At 40.4% G+C, this 12,036-nt stretch overlaps 1 protein-coding gene across 1 annotated transcript; it reads right to left on the bottom strand.

The window, feature by feature from the left end:
• Window positions 1-1,070: 1,070 nt before the first annotated feature.
• Window positions 1,071-6,149, bottom strand: LOC127787557 (uncharacterized; the record flags this gene model as incomplete). Its single annotated transcript, XM_052315617.1, has 2 exons — window positions 3,264-6,149; window positions 1,071-3,212 (listed from the first exon to the last, which is right to left on the bottom strand). Coding segments are annotated over exons 1-2 (5,028 nt in total), but the record flags the coding sequence as incomplete, so codon positions are not given.
• Window positions 6,150-12,036: the final 5,887 nt, after the last annotated feature.

The raw sequence follows: 12,036 nt of genomic DNA, 5'->3' as shown, positions 1-12,036 counted from the left end.
TTACGCTCCATCTCACCTTGGCCTTTGGCCTTTCTATCTATTTTTCTTTTTGATTCCAAAGGACTTGCTTAATATGTTGCCATAATCAAGGGATGCAATGAATGTTCTTCAACCTAAAGAAGGGAAAAGATAACTCTTTTTTTTTTTTTTTTTCTTTTCACATGCATGAGCATTGATAGCTTCAATAAAGATTCAAAACAAGCTCTGGAGTGATACCCATAATTAGTGGATATAGGCATAGCATAAGAAAGGACAAGAACATGCACAAATATCCCCACAAAGGCTACCTCAATCAACTCACCAAAGCCAAACTCATTTCCAATTTACTTGAAAGCCCAAAAAGATAAGATCAACTTTCTAATCATGCTAAATTCTTTCAAACTCAATTTGCCTCATTTTGCAAAAAAAAATTTATTTATTTATTTTTATTTTTTATTTTTATTTCAATTTTCTAAAACTCCTCCCCCCACACTTAAACATTACATTGTCCTCAATGTAAGCATGCAGCAAGAATCAGGTATAGGACAAGTAAATAATAAAAAATAAGGAGAGAGGAGAGGAACAGCCTGATTTTGTCAATTGTAGGCGGCGTTGAGGAGATGCAGCTCCTCCATAGTATGCTCCTGAAAGCTCTCGTAGAATGGCTTAAGCCGCTGCCCGTTGACTGTGAATCGCTTTGCGGTTGACTCATCCATAAGCTCAACTGCACCATAAGGAAAAACATGAGTAACCACAAAAGGACCAATCCAACGAGAACGCAACTTACCTGGCATTAGTTTTAGACGGGAGTTGTATAGGAGGACTTTCTGGCCAACTTCGAACTCTTTCTTGTTGATGAATTTGTCATGAGCAGCCTTAGTTTTTTCCTTGTAAATTCTGGAGTTCTCATATGCTTCCAATCTCAATTCCTCAAGCTCTTGCAATTGAAGCTTTCGTTGGGAACCAGCCTCTGTCATATCCATGTTGCATTGCTTTACCGCCCAATAGGCCTTATGCTCGATCTCTACCAGCAGATGACATGCTTTTCCAAAGACCAGTCGATATGGGGACATGCCAATAGGAGTCTTGTAGGCCGTGCGGTAGGCCCAAAGTGCATCTTCCAACCTTTTGCTCCAGTCTTTCCTGTTGGGCTGGACTGTCTTCTCTAGAATATGCTTGATCTCTCTGTTTGAAACCTCAGCCTGCCCATTGGTCTGTGGATGGTAGGGCGTCGCCACTTTATGTAAAACTCCATACTTTCGAAGCATGGATTGCATCGTTCTGTTACAGAAGTGGGATCCTTGATCACTGATGATGGCCTTGGGAATGCCAAACCTGCAGAAAATATGAGATCTAACAAAATCTGCAACCACAGAAGAATCATCAGTCCTGGTGGCTCTAGCTTCCACCCATTTCGAAACATAATCCACAGCCAAAAGAATGTATACAAAACCAAAGGAGACAGGAAAAGGACCCATGAAATCAATGCCCCAAACATCAAAGATCTCGCAAAATAGTAAGGGTTGCTGAGGCATTTCATTCCTACGTGATATTGATCCTGTGTGCTGGCAACGTGTGCAATTCTTACAAAATGTATGAGCATCTCGAAAAAGGGATGGCCAATATAAACCTGAGTCTAGGACCTTTCTAGCTGTGCGTTGAGGACTAAAGTGACCACCACATGCAAGTGAATGACAGAAATGCAAGACTGAAGAAAACTCAATATCGGGCACACATCTCCTAAGGACTTGGTCACTACACATGCGCCATAGATATGGATCATCCCATACATAGTACTTGGCCTGACTTTTAAATTTACTTAGCTGATCTCTCTTAAGATGGGCAGGGATATCAGATGCAGCTAGAAAATTAACAATGTCAGCATACCAGGGCTCAGTACCATGCAAGTGATAGAGTAACTCATCTGGGAAGTCATCTCTGATAGGCTGACAGTCCATGGTAGTGGCATCTGAAGAGGAAGGAAGCCTGCTCAAATGATCAGCCACAAGATTCTCAGCTCCACTCTTATCTTTGATCTCAACATTGAACTCTTGAAGCAGGAGCATCCACCGTATCAACCTGGGTTTGGCATCGTGCTTCTTCAAGAGATATTTCAAAGCTGCATGGTCAGAAAACACGACAACATTAGAACCCAGGAGATAAGAGCGAAATTTATCTAAAGCAAACACAATGGCAAGAAGCTCCTTTTCAGTAGTGGTGTAGTTTGCTTGGGCGTTGTCCAGAGTGCGCGAGGCATAAGCAATGACGTGTGACTTCTTCTCCACTCGTTGTGAAAGGACGGCACCAACTGCATAATTGGAAGCATCACACATGAGCTCGAATGGCAAGTCCCAGTTGGGTGGCTGGATGATGGGTGGAGAAGTCAAGCGCCTCTTGAGCTCCTCAAAGGCCATCTTGCAAGACTCATCAAATTTGAATTCCACATCCTTCTGAAGCAGGTTGGACATTGGAAGGGCAATCTTGCTGAAGTCTTGGATGAATCTCCTGTAGAATCCTGCATGTCCAAGGAAAGAACGTACCTCCCGCACAGACGCGGGGTAAGGCAAAGAAGAAATGATATCGACCTTGGACTTATCAACCTCTATACCCCTCTTGGACACAACATGACCCAAAACAATCCCCTGCTCAACCATGAAATGACATTTTTCAAAATTTAGGACAAGATTCTTCTCAACACATCTCTCTAGGACTCTACCCAAACTGATCAGACACTCATCAAAGGAGGTCCCATAGACGGAAAAATCATCCATGAAAACTTCCATGCAATGCTCAAGTAAATCTGAAAATATACTCACCATGCATCGCTGGAACGTACCTGGGGCATTACATAGACCAAATGGCATCCTCCGGTATGCAAAAGTGCCAAAGGGGCAGGTGAAGGTGGTCTTCTCCTGATCCTCCGGTGCTATGCAAATCTGAAAATAACCAGAGAAACCATCAAGGAAGCAGTAATGGGACTTTCCAGCTAACCTCTCTAGCATCTGATCAATGAATGGGAGTGGGAAATGATCCTTCCTGGTAGCTTGGTTGAGCCTCCTATAGTCAATGCAGACTCTCCAGCTGTTCTGCACTCGCATGGGCACTAGCTCATTCCTCTCATTGGCTACCACTGTGAATCCTGTCTTCTTCGGAACTACCTGCACTGGACTCACCCACTGGCTGTCAGAGATAGGATAAATAATGCCAGCTGAAAGTAGTTTACTTACCTCTTTCTTGACCACATCTAGAATGGTGGGATTGAGTCTCCTCTGGGGCTGTCTCACTAGTCGAGCTCCTTCCTCTAAATGAATCCTGTGCATGCATAAGGAAGGGGATATACTGGGAATGTCTGCAAGTGACCAACCTATGGCTCTCTTATGTTGCTTCAATAGATTCAGCAACTTCTCCTCTTGCTCAGGCTGAAGGTTGTCGGCGATGATCACGGGTAGCTTGTCTCCATCCGCCAAGTAGGCGTACTTCAGATTCTCGGGCAGGGGCTTACACTCCAAGGTGGGTGGCTGTTGAATTGAAGGCACCAGTCTGCTTATGTTGCCACCTACCTGCACTACATTCTCAACAACAGAAACTTCCTCTATGGGAGGCACATGAGAATCGGATATAGTATGAGAAGGTGCACTATCAACAATACTCAAAAACTTATCTATTTCAGAACAAGCATTACACTTACTGAGTCTGTCATGAGACTGAGGGCAATGCATATCATCAGTAAAATCATGGATGGTGGGGAATTCAGACTCAAGACTATACAACTCAACACATGCTTTCTCCACCATTAAGTCAATAAAGTTAACATGCAAGGCAGAATGATCTTCTAAGGGATACTTCATGGCATCAATGATATTGAATTGAATTGTGTTACCAGCGAACTCCATAGATAAAGTACCCTCATGCACATTAATTATTGTCCTTGCAGTTTTCAAGAAGGGTCTACCTAGAATGAGTGGTGCGTGTCCGGGTGTGCGATCATCCTCCATATTCAAAACATAGAAGTCAGCAGGGAATATGAAATCCTTTACCTTTACTAATACATCCTCTAATACTCCCTCAGGGTATGCTGTGCTCCTATTTGCCAACTGGACCACCACTCCTGTAGATGTCAATGTGCCTGCACCTGCCTGCAAAGAAGAATAGACAGATTTAGGCATCACATTAATAGAGGCTCCTAAATCCAACATAGCATTATGAAATTGCAAATTTCCAATAGTGCAAGGAATGGTGAAAGTCCCTGGATCTTTGCATTTCTGAGGCATGGCAGGTTGAATCAATGCTGACACATTTCTTCCCAAGTTGATTTTTTCATTTCCTTTCAGTTTCCTTTTGTGGGTGCACAAGTCTTTGAGAAACTTGGCATACTTGGGAATCTGTCTGATGGCCTCCAAGAGTGGTATGTTCACCTCAACTTTTTTGAAAGTTTCCATGATCTCCTTGTCCAACTCAGCTTCTGCCCTCTTTTTATTTTGAGTGGCTCGGTGAGGAAATGGCAGTGGATGGTTGTAAGAAGTCTCTCCTCTATCTTGATCAATAGTGGTGGGCTGCTTGTCCTTTTGAATGGGAGGAGGTTGATCTTCCCTTTGGCTTTCTTGTTGCTGCCCAAGTTCTGGTTGTGGAGAGGGTGGGCTGCTTAACTCTTTGCCACTGCGGAGAACGATAGCACTTACATTGCCCCTTGGATTTGAAACTGGTTGTGAAGGCAACTGACCCGAACCTTGACTCCGTAGCTCACTGATGTTGGTTGCCAGCTGTCCAATCTGTGTCTCCAAATTTTGTATGGCAGTGTCGGTCCTTTGCTGAAACTGAAGATTGTTGGCAACGAGCTGCTTCATGATATCTTCCAAGCTTGATTCGGATTTAGGAGCTGGTTGGGGTTGCTGCATTGATTGACTTGGTCTTTGTGCATTGAATCTGTGCTGCTGAGGTTGCTGTTGCTGTGGCTGGAATGGCTGGTTGGAAGGACCTCCATACCTCAAATTCGGATGATCTCTCCACCCTGGATTATAGGTGGCAGCATATGGATCATATCTTTGTTGCTGATGATGCTGTGGTTGGAAGGGTCTTCTTGGAAAAATGCCAGCACAAGCTTCTGTATTCTCCTGCAGTTGAGGACATTGGTCAGTACCATGGGAGGATAATGAGCAAATACCACATACCTGCTGAGATTTGGACTGTCCTTTATCAAGGGCTAGCTGTCTGACCATGGAGGCCAATTCCTCCAGTTTGTTCTCTATTCTCTGTTGGTCATTGATGGCAGCAACACCAATCTCATTGGCTTGTCTCATGGGAGTGGCTGACCTGGTACCAAATTGTTGGGCATTCTGTGCCATCTTGGAGATTAGCTCTTGAGCAGCTGTTGGTGTCTTTTCAGAGAGGGCTCCTCCACTAGCTGCATCCACCAAATACCTATCCATTGGAATAAGACCTTCATAGAAGTATTGGACCAGCAGCTGGTCACTGATTTGATGGTGTGGACAACTAGAACAGAGTTTCTTGAATCGCTCCCAATATTCATGTAATGTCTCCCCATGATTCTGCCTTATGCCACAAATTTCTTTCCGAATGGCGGCTGTTCGGGATGCTGGAAAGAACTTCTCCAAAAAGATCCTTTTTAGCCCATCCCAACTTGTGATGGCAGCAGGTGGTAGGTAGTATAACCAATCCTTTGCAGCTCCATCCAATGAAAATGGGAAGGCCCTAAGTTTGATCTGCTCCTCATCAACTCCTTGTGGCCTCATTGTGGAGCAGACAACATGGAATTCTTTGAGGTGCTTGTGCGGATCTTCACCTGCAAGGCCATGAAACTTGGGAAGCAAATGGATTAGCCCAGATTTCAATTCAAAGGTTGCATCCAATTGGGGATATTGAATACATAAAGACTGGTAGTGCACATCAGGGGCAGCCAATTCTCTAATGGTTCTACCATCCAAATGACCATGATTTACATTATTTCCATTCCTATTGTGTTCATTCCCATTACCTGCCATTGTGCTGAAGTCAGGGGTAGGTATAGAAACAGAAGGAATAGCAGTGGCAGAAGAGGCAGGAGGATTCTCAGGTATCCGAAGCTCTAACTCTCTAGCCTTCCTTTGCTTCCTAAGGGTCCTTTCTATTTCAAGGTCTAGGTCAATTGGTATGTCCTTAGAGGACCTGGTCATGCACTAAAGATCAGCATGAAAACACACTCAAAATGACTCACAAAAAATAGCACACAAACTGGCCTATGCACACCAAAAACTGAAAAACACAAAAAACACAGAAACACAAAAACACTAAAACACTAAAACAGGTCAAACAAGAAGCCCTTAGATGATTTTTTATTGCAATTTTTCACAAAATTCCACCACTAAAACACTGAGGGACCTAAAAACACTAAAAACCACACAAAATGGACCAAAAAGTGGTCTAAACGTTGGAATTTGGCCAAAAAACGATCTCCTCACTGCAAAGCAGTGACTCATAATCCTCACACCCCCATTTCTTTGGACACCAAATTTCAGAAAAATCGGAGAAAGTTGGAAGCAGTGAACAGTAACTGTCAAAATCGTTTTTCTTTCAAATCAGCTCCTATTTTGCCTCAAAGACCACTCTAAATGCAAGAAAACATCAAGGGAGGCATAAAGACATGAAAGAACATCAAGTAAGGATGTGAAAGGAAGAGGATAGAACCGGTATCTTGTTCTCAATCCTTAAATTTTGCTATCTGTCATGGAGGCTTTCAAAACTGCTGAATTTTGCACTTGCTGAGTTTGCTGTCGAAACTGCTGAATTTGGCTATGTCTTGCACTTGGATGCAGCTTGCTGAGACACTACAAAACAGAGAATAAGATTTTTCAATCAGCAGCTATTCTTGAAAGCATGTTCACTTCTTGATTTATGGCATAAACTTGGTACGTGGCATTGTATCTAGCAGTGCCGAGTATGGTTAACTCGCTTTGGACCAGTAGCCCGCAACCAGCTAGTTTCCAACCTATATACCAAGTAGCAACCACAATATCTGCTATTAGATTATCAAGGAATATATATATATATAATTTTTTTTTTTGAATCAGTCTTCTTTTGACAGAAACGAGATTGGTTCCCCGGCAACGGCGCCAAAATCTGATCGGGGCTGTCGAACACCGATAGATTAGATAAATGATGATTTGGATTTGCAGCAAGAGTGCAACCCTAAGTCGTCTCCCAATGAACCTTCAACGGATCTGTCAAAACAAGGTTAAACGGGGGGGCAAAGTTTTGATGAAAAAATAGAAAACTAAACAAGCAAGAACACAAGAAATCAAGATGCAATCAATTGCAAACCAACCTTCTATCCCTGGTTTTCATCGCCTTCTCAATATACCATTTGTTTAGTTTCAATCCTCAAACCAAAAACCAGAATAATCCTTTAACAACCGCCAAAGATTGGAAAGAAAACCAATAAATAGATTTCGGAAACCTCTTAGTTCGATTTATCAGTTTTGATTCCCCTTATTGTACAGATTTGAGATTGATTGAAATACCATTCAAACAGGGTGTCCTTGTTTCTAGTTAAAGCCTCAACCGAGCACAAAAACCTTGGATTCTCAAACAAAGACAATGCATGCATTCATCCAACCGGCATCAACACATACACAGATTTAAGAGAGAACAGAAACAAGAGAACAACAAAGTTAAAACTAAAAAATGATTTCCATTAAAACCAAAGACTCAAACCGGGAACAAGGATGGTATTGCAACTGATTACAGAACCTTAGCCTTCCATCTTGACAAGAACAATGGGGAGAATGAAAGCTGGCTACTGTTCACGCCCTTCGAAAGAATCCTCTCAAAATCGGCCACTTAAGGTGCTTAAATAGGGCTTAAGGAGGAAACCCTAGGTTACTGCTACTTCACAGCCGATTTCGGATAAGTTAGAGCGCGTTATGGGCTTCCGCCTCTTCATAAGAATTGTATATCAGGAAGATTAGATTAATTTGGGCTTTTGAATCACTTGATTTGGATATCGGACGCCCAAGATATGGCCCTTTTAAGGAATCAGCATCTGTGCAGCTTTCCTAATTTGACCCAACTTCCTAGTCCCGACTTTGGAGTGCTGTTTGAAGGCCCAAACGAACTCGGATTTGGACAAACCATACCTTTACAGAAATCCCTAGAAGTCCTCTACAATATCTCTGAAGACATCATCTTCATTCTGGAACTTTATCTAGGCCAAAATACTGAAGGAAGTGCAGGAGGTTAAATCTGCTAAAAATGGCCCTCACTTCTCTATCTCCAATTTCCAAGATATCTCATTGCCATCAAGATGTTTCATGCCCCATATCATGCTCCCATAGCCCTAAACCTAGAAAAATAAAGTAAAATAGTGTGAAGCCCAATTTCTATAAAATAAAACCAAGATGAATAAAAAGGACACATCTAATGTGCAAAAAGACTAAATTTGAGGGCTAAATAATATGAAAATATGTGTTCTATCAGGTGGTACAGGCAAGCGGCGGTGGTCAGAAGAGGCTAGGCGGTGGCCAGCAACGATGGCTGGTGTGTAGGAGCTAGAGCAATCATGCGAAAAAGATGAAAGAGGAAGAAGATGGAAGAAAATGGTGTTTTTTTTTATTAAAGTTTTCTTCATTCCTCAGCTTCCACGTAAAGTTTACATTGAAATGAGTATTCAAAAGCAAATGAAATTAGAATGAAATGGAAAATTTAGATTTAGAGTTGCAGGAGGGTTCCTTGATTTGTGTGAAAGGTCATCTTTCCAATTAAAGGCATGTTTTGGCAAATTATCAAATTGATATTGAAATTAAAATTAAAATTAAAATTGAAATATAAATCCGTGGCCTTGAAATCTACAAAAGGCATGTTTTGGCAAGTTATCAAATTTAGTTGCTTTTCAATTTGATAAATATTTATTATTATTAGTTAACAATAAAATAAAATAAATATTATTATTAATTAATAATAAATACTTTATTGTGGCATTTGTTTTGAGGTTATTAGTTAACCATAAGTGGATGTGTTCATAACATACATTTTGTTTTGTACAAAATTGTTTAAAGAATTTGTTTGTCAAATTCTTATTTTGCCATTTTTTCCTTTAATTTGTTTCTATGAAAATGACATGAGTACGAACCCCAAGAATCATTCAACCTACTGCTCAAAGAGCCCAAGTTATGGAAGTAAAAAAAAAACTAGATGACTATCCGATGATGGAAGGGAAAAATATACGTGAGAACATCATCATTGTGTGTGACATGATGCAAGAACTTATATTTGTCGGCTGTAGGGGGTTATGGACTGAAGAAACACAGTATCAATATTTGCTTACCACGTTATTGTCACAAGACAATGAATTAATTGCTAATATTTGAGAATATAGTCATCTAAGTTTTTATGGGACATTGTGTTTCTTCTTAAATGCATATAGAAGAAGAGAAATTATAATGGCTTTATATCTAAGTAGCTTACCAATTGATATTGTTAGTGATATTGCTCAAAGGACTCCTAAAGTCATTTTCGATGATGTCATTCATGCAATTCCTTGTATGACTAAAATTATTGAGTAATGTGTTGCTCAATCCATGTATCTAGTTTAATTTGCTTTTGTAACAAATTTTTAAACTATGTGTTCATTATTTTATTTTATGAAATAAATTATGTTAATTATTTAATCTTTATGATTAAATGTGCATGTCTTAATGTTAATTGTTTAATCTTTGTGATTAAATATGCATGCTCAATTATTAGTTATTTAATCTTTGTGATTAAATATGTTTCAATAATTCCTTATTAAGTGGAATTTAATATTCTCAAAATTTGTTTTTGGGGTAAAGAAACATAAAACTTTCAATAGTTGGACAATTGGAATATGGGTGATGATTGGGAACATAGTGAACTTTCGACCTTGTATCTAGTTGAATATTTATTGTTAATTTTATTTAGTAAATGTGTGTAAGGCATGGTATTAGTAAAATGAATCTTGTGTAGATTATTCTTGATAATGACTTCTTCAAAGAATATAATTGCTAATTTGATAAGAGGCAAAAAATTGAATGGGGATAATTATGAAATCTGGAGTATGAAAATCCAATATGTCCTTGAGGAACAAGAGTCCATAGAAGCTTTAAGTCAAGTAATGGTGGAACCTGTTGAAGGAACCACTACACAACATAGGAGGGATAGCGAGGCTTATAACACTTGGAAGAAAAAGAACTCAACTGCTCGCATTACGTTGCTTAATAGTATGGAGAATGATGTTATACGAGAATTTAGAAAGTGTGAGCTGGTACATGAAATCTGGAATGCTCTTAAAGAGCAGTTTGGGGCTACTTCAGTTGCAAAGGTAAGGCAACTAACTATCAAGTTTGATACCTACAAAAAATTCACAAACCATAACATGAGGCAACATCTTCGAGAGATGACCAATATGGTTAATGAACTCAAAGATGCTGGTGTGAACCTCACTTATAAACAACAAGTGCAAGTTGTTATCAGATCCCTACCCCACAACTGGGAGCATATGAAAATTTACCTTACTCATAACGTGAACATAAAGACAATGGTCAATACTTCACGCCATTTGGAGTTAGATGAGGACTGCATTGAGGCCTTTAGACCTAATCCTAATGTCTATATGATGGCATCTAACTCCAAAGGGACTCCCAAGTTTAAGCATAAGTTTCCTTATAAAGGAAAGTGTAACAACCCGTTCCCACTTACGAGCGCCATCGACGAATAATCGACCGAATTACTCACCCGACAACCAAGCTAATGACTGAAGGGTTGGACTATGTTTCAACAGGAAACGCCCTAGGTGGGAACTAGGCTTCGTCTTTCCCTTTACTTCACTAGAGGCATCGGCCCCAAACACACAAAAAAACACAGCGAACCGGGACCCGAAACCCGAGTGAGCTTAACCTTTCTTCAGCTCGCCTCATAGCAAGCCAAAGGTGATCCAGGCACAAAGCTAGCATAACAAACACTTCGTTGAGTATTGGGGATTTATGAGAACATACCTCGCTGATCTTTACTCGATCCGAACTTGGCTTCAACAATTAAAGCCACATAAAAATCACTTAAACTCACAATCATCTATCACACTATTATGATTACAACAACTAGATACCTCTAGTACTCAATAACGCTTACATTCAAGCACATTAATACATATAAGAAAATACAGGAGAATACACATCCACATATCTCGGGCAACGATGCTAGTTGCCACAACAATCTCCCGGCACCATCCCTACTTGCATTTGGTCTTGTATCATCTACAACATGAGGTAAAACCTCATGAGTCATAAAGACTCAATAAGGGTGCAATGCATAAGTAAATGAAGCATGAGAGAGCATGTAATGCAAAATGCAATATAAATGAGTAATCTTCCATGCCATCATAACCTCCATAGGTTAAGGCACCGACCAACCCTTTCCACAACATTAGTCCTCCATATAGCCATAGGTACACTAGAACACATATCATGCAAATGTGACCTCTACATGCAACTCATAATTAAACACTTACAAATGCAAGCAAACCCCACCACTTGGGGCATCCCTTACCTGGCTTGAAGCCTCATTATGCCTCGACACGAACTCTAACCTGAAACTTGAGCTCTTCTAGGACCATTGCCTCCCCGGCTGAACCTAGATGCAACCCCATAAAAACCCATCAACTTCAGACATTAACCCATGCCTTTAACTTCGCAAAATCACTCACCAACAACTACTTCTGAACAATGCTAACCACGACATAAACTAGCCATCACTTCAAATTTCATTATCTCCCAGAACAAAAATAACTCGAAAGAATTAAATCAATTTACCTCGATTGATCTAGAGGAGAAATCGGGAAAACGCCCTCCCGGCATTGCTTCTTGAGCTACCGCAACACACTCGAATTCTCATTTTCGAGCCTCTGACACGCTTCTCCAGCCCTAAATTAATTTTTAAACTTTTCCCCAATTTTTCTGGAATTTTTCAAGATTTTTCCCTATTTTCTCCTTTATTTTCTTTTCTTTTTATTTTTCTTTTTCTTTATTTTCTTCTCCTTCCTTTCTTCTCTTT

Source organism: Diospyros lotus, chromosome 12 (genome assembly GCF_014633365.1).
Source record: "Diospyros lotus cultivar Yz01 chromosome 12, ASM1463336v1, whole genome shotgun sequence".
Taxonomy (NCBI): Eukaryota; Viridiplantae; Streptophyta; class Magnoliopsida; order Ericales; family Ebenaceae; genus Diospyros; species Diospyros lotus.
Note: the sequence above shows the minus strand (reverse complement) of the source record. Positions and strands in the feature narration are given on the sequence as shown.